General features: G+C 38.6%; 4 protein-coding genes across 4 annotated transcripts in view; 3 read left to right on the top strand and 1 right to left on the bottom strand.

Annotated features, from left to right (window-relative positions):
* The window catches only part of LOC137968209 (NAD-dependent protein deacetylase Sirt6-like), a 4,517-nt gene extending 2,546 nt beyond the window's left edge, over positions 1-1,971 (top strand). The window contains exon 2 of the mRNA XM_068814845.1: positions 1-1,971. This exon is cut by the window's left edge and continues 596 nt beyond it. Coding sequence (XP_068670946.1) covers positions 1-783 — 783 coding nt within the window. The 3' untranslated portion in view covers positions 784-1,971.
* Positions 1,972-2,121: 150 nt separating this feature from the next.
* Positions 2,122-11,201, bottom strand: LOC137968125 (xylulose kinase-like). The gene is made up of 5 exons (XM_068814780.1): positions 10,789-11,201; positions 5,831-6,157; positions 5,116-5,389; positions 4,702-5,013; positions 2,122-4,022 (listed from the first exon to the last, which is right to left on the bottom strand). Exons 1-5 carry the CDS (start codon positions 11,152-11,154, stop codon positions 3,682-3,684), a joined length of 1,620 nt encoding a protein of 539 aa, XP_068670881.1. The 5' UTR covers positions 11,155-11,201; the 3' UTR covers positions 2,122-3,681.
* Positions 11,202-11,260: 59 nt separating this feature from the next.
* On the top strand, positions 11,261-13,022 carry LOC137968282 (cold-inducible RNA-binding protein-like). Its single transcript, XM_068814903.1, has one exon. The coding sequence runs from the start codon at positions 11,375-11,377 to the stop codon at positions 11,969-11,971; it is 597 nt and encodes a 198-aa protein (XP_068671004.1). The 5' UTR covers positions 11,261-11,374; the 3' UTR covers positions 11,972-13,022.
* Positions 13,023-14,486: 1,464 nt separating this feature from the next.
* On the top strand, positions 14,487-22,591 carry LOC137968038 (mediator of RNA polymerase II transcription subunit 10-like). The gene is made up of 4 exons (XM_068814691.1): positions 14,487-14,632; positions 14,811-14,894; positions 21,588-21,690; positions 22,147-22,591. Exons 1-4 carry the CDS (start codon positions 14,496-14,498, stop codon positions 22,240-22,242), a joined length of 420 nt encoding a protein of 139 aa, XP_068670792.1. The 5' UTR covers positions 14,487-14,495; the 3' UTR covers positions 22,243-22,591.
* Positions 22,592-27,500: the final 4,909 nt, after the last annotated feature.

Raw genomic sequence — 27,500 nt, 5'->3', positions numbered from 1 at the left:
GGCCTGCACCGGAGGTCTGGGTTAGATCCAGATTTCTTGGCTGAGCTTCATGGGAATACTAACATGGAAAAGTGCCTAAAATGTGGAATAAAGTACATGAGGGATTTCAGAACTCGCTCTTCTCGTAAAGTCCACGATCACCTCACAGGACGCCGTTGTGATGATCAGCAGTGTGGGGGACCTTTAGTAGATTCCATTATCAATTTTAATGAAGATCTTCCACAAGATGAGCTAGATAAGGCATGTGAAAGGGCAAGGCTGGCTGACCTCTGCATTGTTTTGGGGTCAAGCCTAAGAGTTTACCCTGCAGCTGACATACCTGGGGAAATGATCAAGAGGGGTGCAAAGGTTGTGATTGTTAATCTTCAAAAAACACCACTGAGCAGAAAGTGTGCTATGGAAGTTCATTCTAGGATTGATAGTCTGATTGCAGGATTAATGAAGCGACTGGGTTTTGAAATTCCTTCATTCAAGTTGAAACGCTGCATTGCCATACGTGTGACATCAGATTCTCTCACTATTCAAGGACTTGACCCTTCCACAAAAAAAAACCCTTACTCCTTCATTAAAGATATAACACTTGAACTACCAGCTCTTGGACTCAAAACTGTGTTAATTAAAGAGCCCTTTGTTGCCAAGATCCCATCCCATGTGGTCCCATCAGAGGAAGTCCCTCTAACAGCAAATTTGACCTTAGCCTTAAAGGGACATTATGGTGAACCAGAAATCAAAATAAATTACATTATCACTGACATGCAACGCACAGTCTTAATGCTTCAATAAGATTTTGCTAAAGCTGAATGGCAGATTGAGACATAAATAAAAGCAAATCGAAAGGCATTCAGCAGATGGATGGGCATCTACCTCACCAAGTGGACACCAGGCCCACTAGTTCAAAATCGTTGCATCAATATAAGACCAGTAAAGCTCATGGGGAAATAGTAAAGGGCTATTATTAAATTTCACTTACCTGCCAAAGAACTAAGGCTAGAACTGACCTTGTTTTGATGGAAACCTCACTCTTTTTTGTTATTTCTTATAAATTATTGCTTCTTGAGACAAGTTTGGCAGGCCAGTTAAGTTTACTTAGACCCCCACCCAAGAGACGGTTTCAATTTGACAGCCTTGGTAGCCTTCTTCATAAACCTTCTGCATTTAAAGGTCCTCACACCATCCCAAAATGTGCTGCACCACAACAACAAAATAGTTGGGCTCTAATCGAGTTAGACCTTACAGTCTCCAAAGGTCCTTCGGAGGACCTCATTAAATCCCTTCTTAGGAGCTTCTCGCTCTGACTCGTAAAATTAATAGCTCATTGAAGAATTTACATGTAGGTGGGTGATGTTCTTCCCAGATAGCTAGCATAAGAACAACATTGTCAACTTAACAGAAACAGTGAGTTGTTGATCAAACCTGGGTCAGTCCTGTATTTCCCACTCATATGGCAGGTCACCAAGCACTTTACGTTTGTTTCTATAATGTTGCCAGATTATTCTAGTGCCCAAGATCAAAGAAGAAACAAAATTATGGGGAGGTAGTGTGGCTCAGTGGTTAGGACGCTTGCCTTGAGATCTGGAGTTGCCAGGTTCAAGACTCTTTCTGACCACTCATTGAATTTGTTCCTGGTAGTCCCTGGTTCAATTTCTCACCTGCACCTGTAAATAGCCAACTGGTTTGCCTCCGGCCAGTTTGGATTCTTAACAGTTGTTGTTGTTGTTGTTGTGTTCTGTCGTTAATTGTGTTTCATTGGCCCTGAAAAGCGCCTATGGGGAGTGGTCAATTAAGTATGTATTGTATTGTGAACAATTGAAAAAGGCCACAGAGAGTGGATTGAAGGAATATCAACTACAGAGGAAAGAGGCTGTAGGTTATAGGTTGTTGGTTATACTCTAGTATGTGAGGTTCATTATTTCAAGATCTTGCAAATAAACATGAGCATTATTACAAGCCTTTATTTATTACTACTCGCCTGACTCACTGACAAAAGGTGAAAAGTATTTATTAATTTCACCTTTTGTCAGAATCAGACATCTACAGTGTAGTATTTTCAAAAGTCAAGTGCTCTGGGAGATAAGATTGTAGACATATATTGTTGGCTGAAATCTAGGGCAAACAACCAAGTTGAACATTTCAGGTCAATTTTATTGCATTTTAAATTAATAAAACCATTTTTTGCTGTACAATGTACCTGTAACTCTGCAAAATCACATTAATAAAAGACACAGTCCCTCTGACAAAGACTTTCCAAATCATATCACTACCTATGTAGTGAGTTCTACTGCCTACTTAACTGAAACTTGCTAGCATTGGACATGAAATAAATCTCCCTTTTAACCCTTTCACACCTAATTACAGAAGGGGTTCCCCATTGGCAAGGAAAATAAGTCACAATTACTTATTGTCTGGTCTTGCAATTATCATTCTAAATTTACTGACATACTACCGACAGGTTACCAACACTTTACAGACTGTCGACCAACTGTTGGCCGACAGATGGCCTACAAGCAGTTAACATTTCAGCAAATCGTAAATAAAGCTGTCGGCTGACTGCTGGCCAACAGTTGGTGAACTGTCGGCAGCCTATCGGTTGGCGGAGGGGAGATATTCTTCACAATTACTTAAAGTGAAATATGTTAGGGTGAAAAACAAGACACCTATAGTTTTTACACATTAAAGCATTGCGGTCACTGGCTGAATTAATCATATAAATTAATGTTTACCTTCAAATTTAATTAAAATCATACTCGCAATCCAAATAACAAGAAGAATGACAACACTAATATTGTATTTTAGTATAAATACACAGGTGAATATACAAAATCGCGTGCTCTCATTGGCTCGCTATCTCGGATTATCAGCCGATAATCCCCTCGACGGACAAAATGGCTGCCTGCAGTAGTTGTTTTGCCACTGTAAGGAAACTGATTTCGCCTTGAAATGTTTTTTTTTTCTCTTTTTTGAAATAATCACCTGACTGTGTATTTATACTAAAACAATTATTCTCCTCAGGCTCAGTGATTATCAGTGAATATTCACCTCAACTTCGTCTTGGTGAATATTCACCGATAATCACTTCGCCTTCGGCGAATAATTATTGTTAAATAATAACTATTGTAGAATGCAACTTCACTTCATAAAAATTATTAATTTCTATGTATGTGCAAAATACTGTACTTAACTTCTGCCTAAACTTTCAATTCAATGTACATGTACTATAAAGCTAATTGTCTTTTATCTCTAAGAAACTGATCATGGATGTTGGTAAATTAAGGTTCCCACCAATATATTGAAGTTAAGTTAGCTTAAAAAAGCCACTGTATAATCTTTATTGTACAATGAGTTGCATACTATAAATCACAACGACTGGTATTGGTTTTAAATAACATATTAAATTTCTGTCTTTCTAAGACCGCAATAATTGCTAGAGGGCAGCAGCAGTCTTATATAGAGTTTATGATAATATTGTTCTTTATTGTTTACCTTTTCTCTCATTAAAGAGTTATTATTATCCTGCTGGCAATGATGTAATGTGGTACAATCATGATTAATTTTTTCATTTCATAATGATCATAATAATTATACATTGTTTTGTGTGAGTGCTTAGCTAGAGCAATGAGTTTTATTATTTTACTGAAAGAAAACTCTTAGGTAAGTAAGCTTTAAATAATTTTATAAAATTAATTATGTATGTTTAGCTTTTTTGGATTGTTGATAGAGGTCATCTACAATGCTATCTTCTAGCTCCTTGTATCTTCTTGTAAGGGAATTGTAAATATTTGGAGAATTGGCGAATGGCTTAGTAATCAAATTGTACTGGGGAGCACAGCTGACCACATGCTTGAAAGTTGCTCCAGTAGATTCTCTTTCCAAGCCATGCTTTGCGCGATAAGCACATCCTAAGCAAGCAGAGTTAGTGGTGTCTTTAATGGTGTAGACTGGAGCATTGAAGATGTCTGCTAGTACCTGAAGTATGGCAAGATTAGAGGAGGCACCCCCAGTGGCTAAAATGCGTGTGTTTGGACCTATAAAAACAAGTTTCAAACAGGCAGCAAAAATCACAATAATCAAACTTGTTGTGATAATGATAATAGTTATTACATGATCTAGTTTTTATCTGCAACATAAATTGTCATTATGAAAACAGGAAAATTTACTGGGAAACGAATGACCTCTAGTTTCGCCACAGGAACTGTACAACAACTGGTGAATTGCCCAGAAATGAGACTATTTCACTGCCCCTGAGTGATAAAGAAGCAGGCTCATAACTGCTTCTGTTGTTGCTCATGTTAATCGAAATACCCAGTATATAATTGCATGATACTGTTTTGTTCTTACTGCGCCTTTCAATAACATGCGGACTCTTAAATTAGAAGGTCAACCGACAAATGCGTTTTTCGCTACCGTCAATCAAATGTTCGGCGGCTCCTCCCAGCTTCCGACTTTGTTGACTGAACTGGGCTTAACAATGTGATTTGATTATTACGCACTCGGCAGTAGTCGGAAGCTTGGAGGAGCCGCCGAACATTTGATTGACGGTAGCGAAAAACGCATTTGTCGGTTGACCTTTGAATTTAAGAGTCCGCATGTTATTGAAAGGCGCAGTAATAATTATGTGAGGCACTGTTCCTTTGCAAAAAGGATCTATTGCTAGTATCACTCCCAACATACTGATATCAAAGGTGGTAGTAACAGTGTTCTTACCTGCTGTGTAACCTAGTGCTTCTGCATGAGCTCTTTTTGCCATAAATTGTCCTTCAACAAGAGCTCTGATTTCCACATGCTTTGGAAATGACTCCACTCTCTCACCTCTTTCATTAAAGCGGTGGACTCCAACAGCAAATGGTGTTATCTCTGTGACTTCAAAATAGATTCCAATATTTCCACCATTGCCAGGGCTGCTCTCCTTAAGAGCCTTTTCAAACAGTTCCCACGAGCCATCCGCTGAAGAATCCCTTAAAGATTCTCGTGTCAAGGATCCATTTTTAAAGCAAAGGAGAGCCATGTATGCATTTTCTTAAAAAAAAAATGTAAATACATGACTATATTGTTACTGAAGTTTCTAAAAGATACATTTGTACAGGCTTTTCATGCAGCTTTTCGTGAATTAATACCTACCTTCAACTGGATTGACAAATATGTGCCCCTCTAAAGCCGGTTTTGGGGTTTTGAAACACAACATAAGAGTGTCACTTGTGCCAAGACTAACTGCAATATCACCCTCTTCTAGCCTCATTCCTGCTAAGGAAGCTGGGTTGTCACCAGTAAATGCAACAACTTTGCAGTCAGGATCAAATCCATACTCCAGTACCATGTATTGTGATATTGGTCCTATCACATCATATGATGGGACAACTTCACCAAGTTTGTCTTTCAGGTCAGGGGCGCAAGCCTTTGTTCAAAATCAAAGAAAAGTCAAACTCTTTAGAAAAGAAAGCATGATTGTTGATGTTTAGAGATATTTTTTAAGACCTTACACAATAAATTTATACAAACAGAACTAAATTTTCCAAAATTTGGACCATTTTACTCAAACCACCAGCAAAGTGCTAGTGATTTGGAAGCCTAAGCGAACGCCTGTCCAACATTAGTTAATGAGCAAGAAGCATTCAAATTTTCAATTTCAATTTTTAAATTTACTTTTGTCAAGTTTCCTGATGCCATGGGTGAATGGCAAATGTCAAAGATAACATATACTACACTCTGGACCATTTACTATTTTCAATTATTAAATATGTCATCCATTTGATCTACAAATTTAAACTACCAGTATTTTCTGACACCTTAAGATTATAACTAGCCTGTTTCTGGAACAGGCTAGATTATAACTAACCTCAAGACATTTGTTTTCCCAAGTATAAGTATGAATATTCATAAGATTCATTCCTGATCCATCACTGAAATCTATGGGTGCATAGTCAGCAATAAAGAGACTGGCAGCAAAGCTGCTGACAAGAGAAATCCTTTCACAGATGCTGAATGCATCACCCTTTTCTTGGTACATTTTGGCAATCTGATTTCCTGTAAAGCGTTCATAAGCCCTAGATCCCGTTATATTGCTCAAATTTTGTGGACCTTGCAGGACATCTTCCAAGGCACGGCATTGGGTTCCTGTGCTAGAGTCCATCCAAATGGGAGAATCAGAAATGGAAAATGAATCCTGTTTGAAAAATCATTTGCAAATATTTAAGTTGGCCTGACTTGTTTTCTGACAATAATAATATTATACTTGATTACTTCTACCTTCTCATAGGTAGGTATAACTGCTTAAAAGTCTCTATTCTCCTGATTGGCTAATACCATCATACTCATTCTAAGGCTTCAATTTAATCTCCCCTCTTTCCAACCCTCTACGATGAATAAAAGTCCAACTAACAGTCTATTGGGGATGCAAGCAAGTTCCAAGCTAGCAAGCTTTCTTTCCAAAAGTCAAATTGGTCACATCTTCAGAGAATAATGATGGAAGAGAAATGCAGAAAAATGTCCATTCAGTTCAATGCTGCTGAATCAAGAAATCTTAAATTTGGAGGTCAATAAACTTCAATCACTGGCCTTCTTGTGATTACAGACTTAGGTCAAAATTTTGTTCAATCAACAACACTATTTTTTAAGTGGGGTTTTTTGAAACTATGAAATAGTTCAATACATTTTATGTGTCACACATACAAGATTAAAAAAAACCATTAGAGACATTGCATACCCATTATAGATTGATGTATCGGTTGGCTTCATAGAAAATGGATTTACTAACCTTTGAGAAGGGTCAAGATGACAGTGCATAAGGAGGACACAATTTTTTTTCCACATGCATTTAGAATACTCTGAATAGACAGTGATCACGATAGTAATTAAATGAGCAAAGAAAACAAAGAAGCTGATTTTAAAGTTCAATGTGACCCAGTATTCTAAGTTTTTTTTCCTTCTGGCTAATTGCATAATAATAATTAAAAAAGAAGGCATGAGAGAACCTTTCTTCATGGTAATTAAATACCCAAATCAAATTAACCAAACCTTTTAAAGAAGACAACACGGCTTCAATTTGATTTGTAAACTGCTTTTCATATAACAACATTATTTTGCCATTCTGATATAAAGGCCCACTCAAATTCCTTTTGATACAGAACCATTTGTTTTGATAACACAATGTAACATGAAAGAATTGCCACAAAATCTGCGTAGTACCTACTTTCTGCTTTATCTCATACAACACAGAAGTAACCCAAAAGTAACAATAGGGAGCTGAAGCATGCACGTTTTTGAGACATGGACGACAACTGGAAGAGATCATTTCATGTGCCAGGACAGTGGTGTCTCCCAGATTTTTATGGTAATCATCTCTAATGGAGGAAAGATACTTCGCAATGTAAAGGTGGAAGTGACAAGACAAGTTAAAATGGAAAACAGCTCACTTCTGGTTGCCATCCGTGGCTCAAAAACGTCGCATGCTTAAAGTGCCCCTGTGATCAAAAAAAAAAACTTACTTTTTTCCTTCAGATTTTGAAAGTGTGTTTGCTTAACACCTGCCTGGCAAAATTTTGAGCTTTGATTTTTATCCAAAGGCCGTTTACTAGTGAGCCTTTGATGTCATTTTCTCCTCGATCCAGCTCTCTCAAGAGCATAATGTTAGTAATGGCGGACCATTAAATAGGAAAATTACAGTTAAAATAAAGAAGTGTCTTTTTGAAATCAAGGCTTAAAACGTGGGTCACTTAGTGTTTTGTTAACATAGTTTTGAAATCCAAAGAAAAAGATGAATTGATTTTTTGGTCACAGGGGCACTTTAATTTAAACTCCCTAATTAGCTAGTATCAAAAAATTATACCACAATATTCTTTGTTTGTCCTTCCAAAATTTTGCACAAGCATTGTTTTTATTTTCTCTTGGGACTTACCATGGTCCGAAGAGAAACTAGAAACAATGCTTATGCCAGATTTTGGAGGGACAAACAAAGAGTATTATCATGGTACATGTATTTTTGATATTGGCTAATTTGTGAGGCTATCCTTCTTCAAAAACTTCAAACCCAATGAGATAATGTGTATAGCACTGTAAAAATGCAAAAACAAGGCAAAATGCCCCACATACTCAGACTGCCAGGGAAGGCCTTGAGTGTTGAGTCAAGTTCAGTTACAATATAGAACTAGGGGTTGGTAATAGCAAGTTAAGTGCTGCGAGGGGACGAACGAAATACAATTACTTGGTATAGCAACAACAAGAAGCTTTATTTGAACAACCATACATTTACAAAAAGTATTGCAAAAGTAAACTAAAACTACGTGGGATGTTTTTAAAGTTACATCGCTAACGATTTGTCATGTAAATCAGAGGAAGGTGAAACATGGACAGTAAAGGCAAATAGCCTTTGCGACGTTGACAGTATTTTAATTTTTTTTTGTTCTGGATTTTGGTTATTAGGGACCTTAAGCAAGGACGACGACGATGATTACGAGAACGTTATCTAAAAATATTATTTCCTGTTACTGTAACAATTTTGCGATTACTCTGTGTCGTGCGGCTTGGAAAGTGTGAATACACAATCCAAGAATATAATTGATGAGAACGGTGTGGTTATTCAGAGAGAAAATTGAAAATTCATCGTAATGTGCTTTCATCATCCACACGACCTCAAATTTGATCATTTCACATCGTAGTCAAGACGAAAACGGCAAAGAAATGTATCAAAATGTAAAACGCATGTGCAGGGCGCGCAAAGCAATTGTCTTTTCCCACTAAATGTGCAAATGTGTGGCATTCTCGTAGTCGTCGTCTTTGCTTAAGGTCCCTATTGTGTGAACACTACGAACGAAATGTACATGTATATGGTTATGTTAATATTGCTCTTTGGAATTCAACGAGTAAAAGGAACTAGAAAATTGGTATGGGGTAACAACGGTAATTTCACATCTGCGATTTGTTTGTCTTATAAATTAACATTTCGTGGAGAGAAGAACACAAGGAAATCACTATATAGGTGATGGTTGCTGCAGAATGAATATTTACCAAGTAAAACAATTGAAATTTATTTATAAACATTTACCTTCTAAAATAAATATAATTGCTGACTTGTGCTATCTGTGTTTCTTGGGTAAAAATCCAAACCTTTTTGGTGCAAACCCTTTGGAGAACATCCCCGATTGATCGTTTTGGGATTCTGATGCCATTTTCAGCAACAAAATCCATTATTCAATGCACCGTACTTACTTTAAATGGGATTCTGCTGACCATTTTTCATGGATCTGTGTTGCGTAACCATTTCCATGTGGGTAAGGTAAAAAAGGTAAAGTCTGCTACGAGCCTAGAAGGCCTATCAGGCCGGCGCGTATCTCCGGTTACAGTAGCATGAAGCGACTAGGAGTATTTCTACTCCCCCCTGGATGGGATGCTAGTCCATTGCAGGGTTACCCCCAGCATTAAATGCACCAGTACCCATTTATACAGCTGGGTGGAGAGTCAGGCACCGTGAGAGTAAAGTGTCTTGCCCAAGAACACATACAACACAATGTCCCCGGCCAGGACCCAAACCTGGACCACTTGATCCAGAGTCAAGCACACTAACCATGAGGCCACCGCGTCTACCCACGTGGGTAGTTTATCTTTATTCACTGTGGAAGTTTGCATTGTGTATCTTTTTGCCCTGTTTTATTTTTGTCACTTTTTGATTGAGAAAATAAAAAAATAATTGTGCCTCAGGGTGCAGGAAAATGCATTTCCAAGGGTCCTCTAGGGGCTCAGGACCTTTCCACCCTTTGTTTACATGGCCTTTGGTCACATATTTACATGTTACGGGTAAAATATTGAGTGTTACACCCGCTTCAAACTTAATGATAGCCCTGCATGAGGATCAGGTCGCTAAGTAACCCTCTGCGCAAGCTCAACAAAGTGAATTTCGACCCATGGCAGAGGTCTCTTTCCTGTACTCATCAGCCCAGCAAACGCAAAAGAAAAGAAACCTCTGCTAACAGGGAAGGAATAAACAAGCACTCGTGATTTGTAGACTACAAATTGCACTCACCCTATGCATACGTGCCAACTCTCCCGGATTATCCGGGAGTCTCCCGGATACGGAACGAATCTCCCGGTCTCCCGTACGGGTCATTAAATCTCCCGGATAAAAACGACTCTGAACCTTTCACAGACGTTTCTCCATTCTAGACTCAAATTGCATCCCCACAGTTAAAAAAAAAACGATTTTTTCTAACTCGTTTCATTGTTTCTTAATGCATTTCTTCATCTCTGAGTTTCAAACACACGTTAATAGAACTAAACAAAGTGGCTTCCTTTACCTATCATAGCCATATAACCGATTGTTTGATTGGATCTCCGATTAACATATAAAAATTATTGACATAAGTACCCTGTTTTCCCGCAAATTCACAATGGCGGCAGAATATTCGTGTATTCCGAAGGAGCTGCTGGGGATGGGTGGGTGCGTTTTTGGGAGGAGAAAAGGTGGAGGGGAGTGGGTAGGTTGATCGAGGGGGAGGGGTGGGGAGCCCAGAATGAAAAAATCTCCAGATTTTAGATCTCCATAGGTTGACATCTCTGCCTATGTGCTCTTTGAAAGAATTTATTCCTGCTTATTTATTCCAAATTGCACTCGAAATCATGTGATTACCTATATACCATATCTACCAACTTTAATAAGTGATGGATGGTTTTTACCTAATGTCACAGCTGCCATGTTCTTGCACAGAATAATAGAGAAAAAGTCTTTTGGGAGTTTGACTATTGCTTTGTGCACCAACATGGCCATCTAATCACGTGATTGAAAACCATCTATACATGTATTACCTTCAGTTGTTCAAAGAGAGATTTTCCACTTTGCAAATTCTTCAACGTTTCCCTCGCTCCTTTCTTCCAATAAACACTTCCATGCTGTTGTCCAGTTCCAGAGAGACACGCTATTGATTCAAAGTTGACGCCTTTTTCTTTAAGCCTCTGCAAAATGAGGTCGAATGCCCTTACCCATAACAGGGTAGGGACCGTCACAGTCAAGCCATCGTCGTGTCTGTGCACTCCGCCTTGTGTTTGGAATTCCGGAAAGTCATTGTCAAGGTGAACAGAAGCTTCTCCGACCACACTCAAGTCGCTATCGATTACTAGTGCTTTCAACTGCTGCGTACTCAGATCAAATCCTAAGAATAAGGGAGCAGCCATTTCCAACCGTTGTTGATGGAAAGATTCGGCGCATCTTCGTCAAAGCTCGTGAATCAATCGTGTGTGATCGTGTGTGAACGAACTATTGAGCATGCGCATAATTCCTCATAACCGCGTGCAGTTTGCGCGAGTCCATCTTGTCAGTGTTCAGATCGAAGGTTTTGGTGAAACGTTCCTCGTTCTCCATCGATTTTGAACGGTTTTCGGCCGCATTTCAGCGATGCCCACCAAGTTATTCGTAGGAAATGTCTCAGAGTCCTGCACAGAGGACGACTTAAAGCAAGCGTTTGAAAAATACGGCCCTATTGTGGAGCATGCGATAAAAAGAAATTATGCATTTGTTCATTTCGAGAAGAAAGAAGACGCCGAAACAGCAATCAAAGAGCTCCACGAATCGGAATTGAAAGGCAATGTCATAAGAGTATTACTCTCAACAACTCCACACAAGACTGGAAGAGGTGGTGGAGGTGGTGGAGGTGGTGGAAGAGGACCTCCGTTCGGCAGGGACCGCGACAGACAAGGATATTCACGCGGTCCTCCGCGAAGAGGTTACGAACGCGGGTACGGTCCAGACGGAGGAAGCCGTTATCATCCATATGACCAACGCGATTACTATCGAGCACCACCATATCCTCCTCCGTATAACAGTCGAGGATCAGGCAGCTCTGGTTATGGGTATTATAGTTCGTACGAGAGTGACTATAGTTCAAGAGATTATTATCCCGCTCGAAGCTATCCATCACAGTATGACGACAGGGGATATGGCAGTGCAAGAGCAGTAACTTATCCTGATGTGAAGCGGCAGTGGGAACGCTGATATACATTTGCGACATTTTTTATGGTGGACTTGATGAGAAGAACTTTACTTGAAGGCATCACTTAAATGCATTGTATTTTAGTTTGTTTACATATTGAGCTTACTGAGAAGTAACATAACTGGTATCCTAACTATTAAATGTGCTCGACCTAATTCAGTTGAGGTTATACTTTAACTTTGATGAAGTATTCCGTCAGTTTATCGATTTCATTCATATTAACAGCAATATGGCACTGTCCAGTTTTCAAATAGGCATCAAAAGAAGGCTTTTACATTCATCTGCTTGTACACAGTTGAGCATGTTTCTTGAGTTTGATGGTGTGAAGAGTTCTATAGTAGTACACTCATTCCAAGCTCAAGTTTTACCCATCAACAAAACAAAAAGATCTCATCTCAAGAACTGTTTGTTTAAATCATAACATAGCATCTTACAACTTCTTCATGTTTCCTCTAGATGTTTGTTTCTCTTTAAGGGCAGTCTAATTTTTTAATGTGTTGTATCCAGCAAGCGCTATGACTACCATTTGTTCACATATTACCTAGATATCTCTTAGATTAAAGGTTGAATGTAAAGAAAATATTGTTATGTTTCTGCTGCTTTCCTATTGTTATAATTTATGACAAATCCATTTTCAATTGCATGGTGTAAAACTAAAGTTATTTTGTTAGTCACAACAGATACAAACAATCAAATGAGCCAAGCAAAATTTTGATTTAATACATGCCGTTGGCACTAAACACAGGAAAGCAATGCGAAAAGTGACCTCTGATAGTTCAAAGATGGTGTGGAAGATTTTAGGGCTACCAGTAAGTTGCAGATACAAAAATGTTGACGCTTGATTGAAAGGCACTATTGAATGCCCATGCTTCTGACATAGATGGCCTCGAGTCATTATCTTTCCAATACTGACATTTTTTTTATTAAATGTAACCTCGACTGATGGTTGTTTGGGTAGAGATTACCGGTATCATCAGAAATGGCTGGGGTAGGACATGGACCAGTAACTTTTGTTTCATACCTTTTTGTCAATAAAGCATGGTATTCTTTTTACAGTGCTGTTTGTCAGATGTGCCGTAACCAAACAACTGCAATGCCAATGCCTGTATACTGAGGGGTTGGTTGCTAGAAGTATCCAGGGGCAACCACTGGAATGATGCCTCATGGCTATCTTTTGTTATACACAAAAATTTGGTTTTATCAACAGAGTTGATAATGTAAATTGACCACCGTACAGGGATTCTAAAAGCTGACGTTTTGAGCGTTAGCTGTTCCTCAGAGCAAATGCAAATCGATTTGCTCTGACAAAGGGCTAACGCTCAAAATGTCAGCTTTTAGAATCCCTGTACGGTGGTCAATTTACACTATCAACTCTGTTGATAAAACCAAATTTTTGCGTACTACTTCCCCACCGACGCAGCACCACAGTTTCTTTAGAAACCACCCCCTTTATTCATTTATCTTTTGTTATAGTTGGGGGTGGATGAGAGCTTAGTCCTTCTTTTCCAGCCGGCCAACCAACTGCTGTGCAATACAATACATACTCCAGGGGTTTTTAAGGGAAAGTGACTGAAACCAGAAGCATATGATGGTGAAGCGTGTTTACAACTTGCAACTCTTTTCCTTGGCACAAAGCTGAGGATTTTAGGACACCAATTTTATGCCCAAATATGGACAAAAATAAGATCGGAGCTTCACACGCAGGAAAATGCACGAGCTACGTTACATCCTAATATGGAAATTTTTAAACTCATAAAATCCTCACTCTGAACCAAAGTTAGATGCATTAAGTTCATGCACTTCTGCTGAAATACAATCAACAAAAACAACAACAGAACAACAACTACTGTTAAAAATCCCACATCCCATGGCCAGACAGGAGTCCCCTCATCAAGCAACTGGCACTCATAACTCTTATGTAAGTGGAAAAACCTCAGGGCCACAGGGTGGGCAGATGTTGAGACAAACCATCCTGGCTGAAAGAACTTGCACTTCCCAATAACAAACAAAGCTGTGAAAAACATGTGCCTCTAAACCAACTTCGGTCCAATACCCGAGTGAAAAGTTCTAGCAAATGTAGGCCGAAAATTATCTCTGTATTTCTGTAGGTCACCAACATATTCCTTTTGTTGTGACAAACCAGAGTGCTGACTACCCTGGAGATAATATTAATAAATTATTGCTTTGAGCATGATAGCTTAGTTGCTTGGCTACAGACGAAAGGATAATAGAAAAATTAGAGTCCTTGGCAGGATTCAAACCTATGACCTCTGAAACACTGGTTGGATACTTCAAGACCTCCTGAGGAACTTGGTCATTGATCTAGGCAATCAAACTTAAACAAATCATGTTTGTTTTGTTAGGCACTCATCATTGAGCAGTTATAAAAGTAAATACAACGATTTTAATTTTGAAAGTTAACTACAGCTATGCAACTGCTAATACAAACGAACCCTCCCCTCTAGGTATAGATCACGTTTTAGAACGTTCCCAGAATGCTGCTGTGCCATCAAGATAATTGCAGACATGGTGGATGACAAAATCCCTGAAAGGTTTGAGCTGTTGGGGCAAACGATCGAACAGTTTGTAGAAACCACAAGACAGATAGGAATAATTGTAAGTGACTTTCAACCTGGAAGTCAAGGAGTTCTCAATCAGAAAATGTAAGTGATTCAAAGACGCGTATGTCGTCAACGTACGTTTCTGATAATTATAACTCAGTTCCTGCAGCTTGATCGACAGAAGTGGATGGATTCACGACCAAGTGAATGATCGACCCTGCGAAACCACAGCTGTAAACTTCAATTCATCTTACAGACTTTTTACCTTTTATTTTGCCAGAAACTCAATGATAGACAACATGAGGGAAATTGAAAAGTGTAAAAGTCATGTTCAAGATGTTGAGGTTCCCTTGGAAGTGTTTGAGTAAGTTCTTTAGCATGTATAGGATCACTTCTATCTTTCGTCGTGACCCGCACTTCAAATATTTTTAACAATCGAATGCGGTTCAGCGTTGTCTGTAATCAACCTACGTTACTGAGACCACACGAGACTTTGGGCAAAATGAGTTTATTGAACAGTGCTACTAACAGGGCGCAACTAATCGATCGAAATCGATTATCGAAGATGTAATCGATAATACTCGATAATACTCGATGTTTGTCGATTGATTAGTCAATTCGATAATCACAATTTGGAGCGATTTCAGAATACCCCCCTCACCGAGTAGCCTAAGTGCTCAGATGCCGAGGTCCGTGGTCTGCAGGCTGGCAGGGAATGAAGTCCGAAGTCCTGGAGTCCCGGAGTGGGCGGCTAAGTGTTTGTGGAAGTGCTACCATAGTCCGCACTCCTGTAGTGGGTTACTAAGCTTTTGTTGAAAGTGCTACCGTGGTCCGCAGTCCCATAGTGGGCAATGAATGCAAGTGAGAAAATGAAAGGGAAATGAAGATTTCAAAAGAGTGCTTAGGCCTTATGACTGAAACGAGGGCTTAGGCTTAATCAGTAAATGAGTGCTACCGGTATAATTTATTCTTCACACGATCTCGGTAGAACGTGTAGTGAACCGAACCCTAAAATAAAAGCTAAGATTTTAAAAGAGTGCTTAGGCCTTATCACTGAAACGGGCGCTTAGGCTTAATCAGTAAACAAGTGCTGTGTTGTTCTTACGATCTCGGTAGAACATGTAGTTAAGCGAACCGTAAAAGAAAAGGAAAGATTTATAAAGAGTGACAACTATCTGCCAGTCAGTGTGGAGATCGTGTAAACAAAATGTTTGACAACTGGTAGTTAATGAGAGAAATTCATGTCATTTACTTTTATTTCATTTAACAATGCAAAGTGCAACAAACAGGCTAATTGGAAAAGGAATTGGAGGGCACATCCGCATTTTTAATACATGAAAGTTAATGGGGATATTTCGAAATTGATCGTAGAAATGGTTAATCGTGACAAATTGGTCATTGTTGAGGTCAAAAAACAGACTTGAACAATTGAAAAATGTATCTTAAAAAATGTGATTAAACGGAGAATGTTCCTATTATGAGAGGTGATTATTACTTCGAAGGTATTCCCTCATAGGAGCAGTGATGTCGTTGTGCAGGGGTTTAGCGATGGCATTGTCAAATTCCTGACTGGTGACATTGGTACTGTTTGGCCAAGGGTTAGTCACACACATGTAGGGTTAAAAACTCCTCGCAATATTAAGAAATGCTGGCCTGCATTACATGTTTGGATTGTTACGCATGTAATTATGATTGGTTAAGCATGTAATTATGCTTGAAAATTCCTCCGATAAAGTAGATGTACTTAAGGCTCTTCATTATAGTGAAGCATTTCGATAGCAACGTATTAGACAATGCCGTAAGAATATATATATTTTTTCGTCCTAACTGGACCCTCTTTAATTCATGAAGTACATGTCATTGAGATAGATATCCTCGAACGTTGATTCTTAAGATAAAAAGTGTCACCTCCTTGCCAAGTCCTGCTAGAACAACGTTACTTTTTTATTGTTTTTGGTGTGCGTAACTCATCTAAAAGGAGACAAAGAAGGCCGTGCGACTTCCGTTGAACTTTTATTTCAGTAATTTTTATGTGAATGGAAACACAGAAGTGTAAATTATACATCAAGCCATACTAACTAACAGGTAGAAGGCGATTGATTTATTGATTGATGGATTGATTAATTGTGATATATTTTTTTTGGGAAGAGACAATAATTAAACAAGGCGGCAATTATGAATTTTTTTTTGGGAAGAGACAATAATTAAACAAAGCCACATACGTTCCCTCAAACCTTCCTTGCAATGATTTTAATTCCAACTTTTTCGCAAAATGTCGAGGGACAATAGAGGCTGGAATACATATCAAGACATCGATACAGTTTAAGGCAATGTAATTTCAGATTTTGGGCGGCATTGCCCTGGTTCCAGCTTTTGAAAATTGCCATAACAACGGTGAAAGATTTAACCACTGCAGGACTGTGGTGGCAGTGCTGAGTGTGGAGTACATATGTAAATTACGCTCCACTGCGGGACTGCGGTAGTACAAGTAAACTAGGCACAACTGCGGGACTGCGGTAGCAGCTTTCTAAGGCTCAATGTAAGTGAGGGGGTATTCTACATTCAAGCCCACAATTTTTTTGTCACATCGGTGGAAATCGAAAATCAAACACGCGATTTAATCTTATCATAACACTGCATAACACTTACCTTCAAGCTTACCTTCGAATCCGCTTTGTTGATAAAGATGATGTTACTTTCTTCAATGGTAGCGACTTTTCTTTTTTTTTTGTGACTCATTCTAGAGTAAAACTGTGAACTTTATGAAGGAGAAGCTTCGTCCATTTACTTTTCGATAGTTGTCAAACAAATCGATAAAATCGATACCTAATTACAAAAATCGATCAAAATCGATAGTCACAAAGACGCGAGTGATCGATTTCTATCGATTTTCAATATTGATTAATTAGTATCGATTACGATCGATTACAATCGAGTATTGAAAATATCGATTAGTTACGATTAGTTACTGTACTAACAATACTGAACCGATTACTGGACAATAAACCAGGAACGCCAAATTACGCAAACTGGAGAAAAAAGATGAGTGGGTTGAGTGAGAAGGATACTAAAATAAGCTAAAATATTCTAAGTTAAAAGAGTCGATGAGTTGATAAGAATTGCGCCGGAAACATAGACAGTAACTTGGCTGCCATAGATTTTGAGAACTGGTCGCCAGCTGGCGAATCACGTTTTGTCTGGTAACCCAGGGTATACAGTAGACAACTTCTGTATTTGAATGTTTATGTGATGAAATCATTCGGAACTTGTAGCTAGAACACAACTCACCTTTCGTTTCCCACTAAAAATAGTGTCTAAATACTACAAAAAAATCGGTTTCACACACTGTTAATTAATAGCACAAAATGTAATTCGATACTTCGATCACCGCGTTTACTAGGAGCCATATTGTTTCAAAGAATGAAATGATATATGAAACGAATCATGACTTCATGGGATCGTGGGCACACTTAAACACCACTTCTTGCCGGTTACGTGAGTTTTTGCGGTCGGAAGATGAAGATTCGGCCAGAAGCTTCATTGAAAATTTAAATCCATGGTCAGTTGTGAATGCTGAGAACATTGATTATCGAAGGACCTCCTCGGAATTAACTTGGTATGGTTAATATATTGATAATGAACCTGGACATTGCATAATGAGTTTGAAATTTGTATAGAAACTTCAAAAAGCAACCTGTACCCATAACGTAAAGTAGGTTGGAGAACTTTTCCCTTCTATTAGAAAGCTGACACCTGCAAAATTGGCTACACAAGGTGATTAATAAACAGAGATAAATATCAGTAGAAAAGTACTCTCAGAAAACAAGTTCCTCTGATTCTAGAGGCTACTGAAACCGTGCGAGGCACTCCATTTATTTTATCCTGGTCGGAGACTGGTATGAGCATTGTGGTTGTGTGGGCCGAGCAATTGTAATATTGCTTTTACACGTGATAAAGGTAGGAGAATAAAGAAACTACATTTTGAAGAGGTGGCAAGCAATGTTTGCCTTGCTATGGAAAACACGGACTTAAAACGTTGTGTGCTTCACTCCCTTTAAAATGCCCGTAAAGAATGCCATTGCCAAACTAAAGACAAAAGCCAAAAGCCTCTTGCTCCTTTTTTCTTGCTATTTAATAATTATGACTTTCCTTACATCCAAAGTAACATTTAAAATCATGTTCTTATGTAAGTCAATAAGTAAGTTGGCGACCAAAATTTATGATCTGGCAACCAGATTTTTCCCCTTAGTTGCCACCTGGCACCTGAGAAAAAAAGTTAATTTCAAGCCCTGTGGTGACTAGATTTTCAGAACTGGTCGCCAGCTGGTGAATCACGTTTTGTCTGATACCCCAGGATAAACAGTAGACAACTATTGTATTTGAATTATGATAAAATCATTCAGAACTGGTTGCTAGAACACGACTCACCTTTCTTTCCCCATTAAAATAATGTATATTAAATACTACCAGAAAACCGTTTTCAATTATACATTATTTTATTAGGGGAAAAATTAATGGTGAGTCATGTTCTAGCTACCATCTCCGAACAATTTCATCATATAAAGATTCAAATACAAAAGCTAGACTTCAACTGTTTACTGTTTATCCTGGGTTATCAGACAAAAATGTGATTCGCCAGCTGGTGACCAGTTCTGAAATCTACTAGCTAGCACTCAGTTTTTGGTTGCATTGGCGACCAGGGAGTCATAATTTGAAGCTCTAGGTCCATAACTACCCCTTGCTTTGACGAACCTCGTTTAGGGACTGTTTGGAGAAGAGAGCGATAGCATTCCAGGACGACTCGGTGTCAATAATAGTCTTGCACATGAGAAGCCAACTGTGAAGCTGAAGGATGATTGTGTAACGATGAGACAAGATGTGTAGGTGCGGTATAATTATTAGGCCAAGCATAAGACAGGAAATCAATCACTAATTTATCCTGGTAGTCTGGGAGAAGTATTCTCCAGTTCAAGAGCAAGAGCGATGTGGGAAATAAAACCTTGGCGCTGAAGGCATTGGCTGAGAATGGCGCGAAGCAAGTAAATGTCAGACCATAGCTGACGCGTTGAAAGATTCATGTCTGTATCCGCTCTGGGTCAAGGTGGCCGTAGATTGAGTGCCATAGTTGAGTATCCATCATTGCGAAGGTATTAACTTTCATTTGTAATTCAAGCTTTTCCTTCTGAAGCTTGATCAGTTGAACTGCTGATCAAATGAGAGAGTAGAAAGGCCTGTATCCTTGGCTGAAAGTGGCATTGGAGGAGTGGAATGGGCCATAGCTGACTTTGATTTTATATAGCAGGCTCAGCGGAGTGTTTGATAGGCGGCGGATTGTATGGCACAGGATCGCTTTGTTCGTCTAGGTTGAAGTCGTCATTGTGGTCGTGGAACAGCTCGCCCAAAGGGAAATCGTACAAGAAATCTGGATCGTAAACCTCTTTTGTCTTACGTTTTGGACGTGCACCTGCCGAGAGTGCCATGGAGAGCTTGGAGGAAAATCGACCTGGGTGAATAGAAGAGCTTACATCTCCTCTCCAGATCTTAGGAAAGATGAGACACTAAGATCCGCATGCTTGATTATAAGAGACATCCGTTATCTCTTTCTCTAGTAATTAACCATCATTCATCAATGATTTCTCACTCTTATCGACAACGAAATTCATCATCACAGTGGTCAAAATGTTGTGTGCCTCGTGAGTCCACAACAAATGGACTACTGTGGAACACTGTGATGACAAATGTCGTTGTCGATAAGAGTACAAACAACACTGATCCACCATCAATTTGTTTTTTACCACAATATTCAACATCAAAGAGAAGGTTTATGTCAGAGCATGACCAAGATCATGACACAAAGAAAAAGCAAGCATTGTTTATAACTGTCTCATAATATGATTGGTTTATTTTCCAAAATGAGCATTCCTGATTGGCTATTACATTGCATGACGCATTGATGCAAGCATGATGCAAGCAGCATTGTTGGCAAATTTGCCAATCAGATTGCGAGATACATGTAACAAAATTTCATTAATAATATTCATCAGTCCTCATGTGCCCAACAAATTGACCTGTTCCCAGCTGTGTGGCTTCCTCTTGGAGGCAGTGCGGCCCAGTGGTTGGGACACTTGCCTTGAGATCCCGAGTTTTTGGGTTTAAGACCTGTTCTGACTACTCATTGAATTGGATCCAAGCAATCCCTGGTAGTTGAGATTCTTAACAGTTGTTGTTGTTGTTTTTGTTCTGTTCTATTCTGTCGTTTCGTTGATGGTGTTTCATTGGCCTAGAAAAGCCCCTTTGGTGATTGGTAATTAAGTGTTTATTGTTGTATTCATAGTTCCGTTTGTAGAGCATTTTACCGGCATCGCAGAGGTCATAGGTTCAAATCCCATTGAAGCTGCCTTAATTTTTCAGGTGTATATAAAGCGACAATAATATTGTTGCTTAAATTGTCCAGTTAAGTTCTAGGATCACCTCTATCTTTCGTCCTCTAGGCATTATACATGTATTAAGTATCCTTTGTTGTTGTTGGAAGCAGCGATCATCAAAATTAAAGCCTATAATGGAGTGCAGTCGCACTTAACCTAGTACGTAAATGCAACTTGGCAAATAGTGCAATAGTACAAATGTATATCTTTAAAATAATAATTATTAATAAAAAGCCTACTGTAACTTTGCAGGGGGTTCATTAAGGGTCGGGTACCAGGGAAAGTGGCTGGCTGTGCACACTCATTTGCCATGACTTTGTCTGGCTGTTTTCATCTTTTCTGCTCACTTTTTTAAATTTAGTACCAAAAGCACAAAATGTAGGTATTAGAAATGCCCAGCTGTCAAACACTGATGACCTCCTGAGCAAAGTCTTATTTATTTTAAAGCCCTTGAACTGTGGCCTATTGCTCACAGGCCATGGCTTTCTCTGGGTAACTGACTTTTGGAACTCTAGAATCTTGGGTGAGATGAGAGAGTTGTGATTTTTTTGTTAACTGATAGGTTGTTCTTTCATGTGGCAAAATATGACACAAATGCTGTTATTTCTGGTAATTACTATGTTGCTTTGTAGGTATATTGATCAAGGGAGAAATCCACAGCTATACACAAAAGATTGCCTTGAGAAAGCACTCGAGAAAAATCAACAAGTGAATGGAAAAATAGATGCCTACAAAGTAAGCATTTTCTGTCAAAATTCTTTTAGCTAGTGCAGGTTTTCAGTATTCTTTCTTTTTGGAGCCCCTGTTTGCAGCTGTTTTTTTTTCTGCATTTCTAAGCTTAAAACATGAAAGTTATTCTGAACCATTGTTTGTCCAGGGAAGTCTATGATTTATCATAATATTGGCTCTTGATAAGCTCCTCATTAATTTTGAACCAAATACAACTATTATTTGCCAGGACAATCTTGGGAGTTAAAGCACTGACAGTTGTAGAAGATGGGGAGTGGCTCAAAAATTTAATGGTGTCACTTTGCAATGTCCTGTTTTGTTCCATTGTTCCAAAGGGCTTGTAGTGGTCCAGGATGCAGCTAATTGTGAAACCACAGGCTATAGGTGGCTCTGATTCCTCGTTTGAACTTTTTATAATACATGTACATAATTTGTAACTTCATTTTTTTAAACATTTTTCAGGATTTCAGTTCACTCTTGGTAACGGAACTGTCAAAGCACTTTCCAAAGGAAATTGAAGAATACCAGAAAATAAAACAGAAGCAGCTAGAACCTTAAAAGAGTTCCACATTCTATGCTGGCATCAAGAAAAGAAACTCTGTATATTTTGTAAATAAATTTGATGATTCAAAAAATGAGGTCAAGCTTGAAGGAAAAAGTTCACCTTAACAAGTAAAGCAGTTTGTGGGACATGCATGTGGTTAACCATTTACCGGTATTTAATGCCAAATATCACTACAAATCATGCTATTACCTATACAAATACAAGGTGCTACCTTTCAAGCAATAATTTATTCTTTCTTGCTAATTATTTTTTCTAGAACTTCACAAGCCAAAGTAGGCAAAGTTTGCAAGGCATTAATCTAATAAAGAAGGTGCATATAAAGGCACCATATGTGGAATTCATTCAGTTACTCTTGCTGTAATCCAAGTTAGCTCCGCCTTGTTGCACATGCTTCACTCCCTTTTCTCTGTGCACAATTTGGGTGAAAGACTTCGTATGAAAAATTTACTGGAAACTCCTATGCCATACTGTTGAGACATTTCCACAAACTACCACAAGCAAAGTTTTTCTCTTTTGCCGTTTTGCTTTAAACCCTCCTAGTTTTTGAAAGAATGTGGTGTTGGATCATTCTCTATCCACTATAATCTCAAGATAATCATAGAGTATGCTATAGTTTTAATAAATTAAAATTAATTGTTCAAAGCAAAATGTCCATGGTAACTCTTAAGGATCCTTTTGTTGTGCTACATGTGTTCCATTACATTACATCCACACTGTAATTGCAGTTATTGGCAAGAACAAAAGTACCAATGCGTGCTACTGTATATGGCAGCTCCACAACTTTGAATTCCAGCAATAACATTCATGTCACACTTTCTAAAGGAGGGGGCAAATTTACCGGTACTAAGAACTACATGTATTGCTAGTTATAATTATCAGAAGCACGTGACCTTGAAGCGTTTAACTCTGGTTCAGAGCTGGGGTTTTTTTTAGTTTAAAATTTTCCATATCAGGATGTAACGTAGCTTGTGCATTTTCCTGCGCATGCAGCTTCAATCTTATTTTTGTCCATATTTGAAATAGGCGTCCTAAAATCCCCAGCTTTGTGCCAAGGAAAAGAGTTGCAAGTTACACACTTCAAGGTCATGAGCTGTGACCACATACATAATAAGTCCCTGAACAGCTATATGCCTTGCACACCCTTAAATAGTCTGCATTAAGCTGTGACAATTTAGTGCTAGGTTATTGTAGCTTAGCAAGATCAGTCATTGAGTGTTCTTCTCCTGTCTGGGCAGTGCTACTGTCATGCCTAGAGGATTTCTAAGAATCCATACACAAGAAAGCCCTTAAGATAATTTTCAGCAAGACAGAGTAAGCTGATGCCTTGACCATGGCAAGCGTAGACACACGTTAAGTCAGGTGCTTTGCTGCTTGTCAGAGGTTCATCATAAATGTGCGGCAGCATCTGCCCCTCATGGAAGTTATCCCCGTCCCTTTGTACCATGAGTGTGAATAATTTTTATTCTTTTTTTCTGAAATCTGAGACCCATACTTGGCCACACTAATAGATAATAGTAATAATAATAATAATAATAATAATAATAATAATAATAATAATAATAATAATAATAATAATAATTTAATACTTCTATGGCGCAAAATGCATTACAAAAAATTATATGATCTAATGCGCCTTACAAATAGAACTAAATAAATTATAAATATAAAATATAGCCATGTAAATCTACGCTACATTATTCAAAATTCTATGGACAAATGTACATATAAAATGTACATTATTTATATCATATATATTAAAGGAAAAAGCAGAAAAATAATAATACTAACGTCTATAAAAATATAATGTCAAATTTAAGAGAAATAGGCCTGTTTAAAAAGATAAGTTTTCAGGTCTCTCTTAAAGATGTTCATATTGTCCTCTGCCCTCAGGGAAGGTGGTAAAGTATTCCAAAGCTCTGGTGCAGCCACAGAGAAAGCTCTATCACCAGTTGTTCTTGCAGATCTTATTGCAGGTCAAACTAAAATGTTGCTAGACTAAATGATTTTATTACCATTAAAATAATATCAACATATTGTGTAACCATGTATGCCTATTTGTTGGCCTACCCAGCAATTCAGCTTTTGCTGCAACTGGGTAAATTAATAAGCAAGCTCATCTATCATTCTATTCTGGTTATTACACACCTTATTGGCATTGCCACAAAAATGTCCTGGTGTCAATAAAGGCAATTGAAATAATTTATGAAATGGGGCTTATTGACAGTATTAATCACTCACTGAAAAACTATGTCCCCATTAATTAACCCTTTGACATCCAAAGCGGCCAGGCTGTCTAATGCCAGACGATTTTACTTGCCAATGGGGAACCCCTGGGAGTCAATTGGTTAACTAAGGAACAAATTCATTTCCTTTTAACCCTTTTCCTCCTGCAGCTGCCCCAATCGAGGAGTAAAATTGTCTGACGTTAAACAGTAAAATCTCATATGTAAAATCTATATGAGATTTTACTGCCCCATCAGTAAAACACGGTTAATGGAACGTGACCGTACTTAAAGAGGCTATTCATGTCGCGTTAGTTATCTTCGTGTTCTTTTTAGTTGGTTGTTCAAGGTCATAAAATCAATGGTCTTGTTGTAAATAAAATGAGGACGTAAAGACTTTGTTCCTAGATCTCAGTTTGTAACGTACACCTGCATTGGCCAAATCTGTTAAGGCCTCATTCATAACTGTTAAAGAGCATGTGTGATGCCTACCTGCTCATAGTAGAAGCTGTACAACTGGCTACTTTAATAGACAGAGTCTTGCTATAAAAGCCTCAGTTGGTCGTCCAAGGGTCACTTGGCAGTTTGTCTTCTATAGTAAACCAACTAGCTGTTTGCATTTGTTAAAGTTTTTACCCCTCCCTCCCTTTGGAGATGGGCTGGGTTTATCGCTTTGCCTTCATTAAAATTGGGTCACTCCTGTGAGGTGCGGTTAAGTCTGCGCAGCAACTTCCCCCAAGCTTGTTGGCTTGTTTGCCTTTGTACATTGCTTGCTAACCAATACTCTTGTCTGATCCAGCACGTGCTGTTTACCAATCAGCTCGTAGTGCTGGGGAGATAAGGGAGATAAGTGAGGTTGTTCTATATTACGCAATCCGGAAGTCGCATAGGCTAACTAGTCGCAAGGCAGTGTTCCCCTCAAAAAATGCCAATACGTCTGTTGTCTCTTTCTATTGTGGCTTACGTTGTGCGTTAAAAGCTAACTGTGTTGATACCAAGGAACAGTGACATTAATGTAGATTATAGTGCGTCGCCTTGGGGTCTAAGGCACCAGTATCGGTTCCCATAAAGAATGGTGATCCTTTTACATGTACTCCAAGACTGAGTTATGGGGAGTTGATTTCTCACTCTAAATTAATTACTTGTGGGCGAAATCCTGTGGTGTTTTCATTGAAATGAAACTTTTGATTCTTTCTCCATACATTAGCAATCATACTTTCAAATTTCAGAGAAATTGACAGATGCATGATAGTCTGAAGTGTCAACCATCTCCTTGCCCAAACTCGCCAAAGGGGCAAGGCCCGCCTTGCCCTCCCCCATTTTTTTAAGTGACGTGATGAAAGGTCAACAGATTACAGGCAAGTTTGGGCTTTGAGTTACACAATGACAGATGTCAAACATTCTTTTCACAAAATTCCTCAGAATTGCAAAGTCCTGGGTGCAAAGTATCCTCTCAGAAAGCAAGAACATCATTCTAAAAGCTTATGCTACGCAAAAAGTAGGATGTGGACGTAAATTGGAGAGTGCAAAACACATTGTTTTACATATACTGAGATTTTCGCATCAAATTTTGCTGTGTGAAAAAGTGTTTCGGATTTTACTTCGACCAATCAGAGAGGCGAAATGAGTTTCTCACCGTGAAAAAATTGTTTCATCCATTCACAAACCACGGTTTAAACGAATTGTGTTTTCGCGGGCTTTTTCGCAGTCATTGCGGCCATTACAGTACCGTCTCAAACTAAACAAACTAAACTTTATTTGCTTACCAATTTGAAATTTGCTTATTTCGTTATTTTCAAACAAGCAGTTCCATATTTAATTAAGAATTGAAATGTTTGCTATCCTTTGCACCAGTTATGATTTTTGATTGGTGATATTTTCACATGTCGATTTTAGTAAAAACTTAATTTTTCGAAGAGAATTTAATACAGGAGTTTTGTAATTATTTTAGAGAACCAATTAAAGCTGGATAAATAAAAAAATCTCAGTATGCATAAAATAAACAAATTACAGCATGGAAAGTGCTTTGTATGGGATTTTCACACTTGTTGGTTTTGTACCAGAAATCTCACTCGTTCGAATTCAGATACTTCACCAACTCATGTGAAAATCCTGTATGCGTGCGCTTTCCATGAAGTAATCTCTATTTTCCAACCGAAGGTTTGATCATGCCATGTGGAATACTAATAATTACAATAACACGATATCATAACAACTGAGACGCAAACCTTTATTTGACGTATTGCCATAAAAACCATCCAGATGTTTTTGCTTGGCTCTAAAGCAGCTCTATGTAATTTTTTTACGATTTTGACTAAAATTCCCAGTTTTTCACCCTCCTGCATGGACGCCATTTCGGTCTTGCTCGAAGGCGATCTTTGGGAAATAAGAGAATGATGTCATTTCAGCGGATTCCGATAAAAACTGGCCAGTGATGGCTAACTGCCATATCTTGTTTCTGACCAAGTTTTTTGTCGATTGGAAATGCCTCTGATTTTTCCTGAAATTTTCCGAATGAGTGACCAGCATTCTGGATGTTATTGTGGCGCTTAAAATGGTGCAAAAAAAAAAAAAAAAAACGCTCAGCATGCTGGATGCTATTGTGACGTTTGCTATCATGACACGTAGATTTGGAACCGACACGCCACCTCTTTTCTCAATTTCTTGCATGTAGAACATGCACAGGCCGCCCACGAACACACAGAACGCCCTTAGGCCCTTAGGAAGTGTCTCCTTCGTCAACGCAATAAGTGTCACTCTAAGGACTGAAAGGGTTAAGGAAGGCTCACTACAAAGTCTCCACATTATTAACCACATCAAATTCAAAGGAGACTGATTCAATGTATTTTTGGGTCATGAATATCTGAAAAAGCCCAAAGCAGATGGTGAACATTGGCAGTGCTATCTCACAGATAATCCTGCCAGAGTGGTGGGCATCAACTTATTTCTGAGTGGAGGTAGGAAACCTATGCCTGGCAGAGAAGAAGCCAGTCTCCCCTTTCCCAAACAATCTCTTTCCTCTAGACTCA

This window comes from Montipora foliosa, chromosome 1 (assembly GCF_036669935.1).
Source record: "Montipora foliosa isolate CH-2021 chromosome 1, ASM3666993v2, whole genome shotgun sequence".
NCBI lineage: Eukaryota > Metazoa > Cnidaria > Anthozoa > Scleractinia > Acroporidae > Montipora > Montipora foliosa.
The sequence above is the reverse complement of the archived record's forward strand: the minus strand, read 5'-3'. Positions and strand labels throughout refer to the sequence as shown.

What these genes read in the sequence shown, in the direction of transcription:
- LOC137968125 (XM_068814780.1), bottom strand. Translation starts at nt 11,154, where the DNA reads ATGGCTGCTCCCTTATTCTTAGGATTTGATCTGAGTACGCAGCAGTTG. An exon ending in CTCTCTTTGAACAACTGAAG is followed by an intron (nt 6,158 to 10,788) that starts GTAATACATGTA and finishes TTTTTCAAACAG; the next exon opens with GATTCATTTTCCATTTCTGA. An exon ending in AGCACTAGGTTACACAGCAG is followed by an intron (nt 4,023 to 4,701) that starts GTAAGAACACTG and finishes TTGTTTTTATAG; the next exon opens with GTCCAAACACACGCATTTTA.
- LOC137968282 (XM_068814903.1), top strand. Translation starts at nt 11,375, where the DNA reads ATGCCCACCAAGTTATTCGTAGGAAATGTCTCAGAGTCCTGCACAGAG.
- LOC137968038 (XM_068814691.1), top strand. Translation starts at nt 14,496, where the DNA reads ATGGTGGATGACAAAATCCCTGAAAGGTTTGAGCTGTTGGGGCAAACG. An exon ending in GTTCCCTTGGAAGTGTTTGA is followed by an intron (nt 14,895 to 21,587) that starts GTAAGTTCTTTA and finishes GTTGCTTTGTAG; the next exon opens with GTATATTGATCAAGGGAGAA. An exon ending in GAAAAATAGATGCCTACAAA is followed by an intron (nt 21,691 to 22,146) that starts GTAAGCATTTTC and finishes AACATTTTTCAG; the next exon opens with GATTTCAGTTCACTCTTGGT.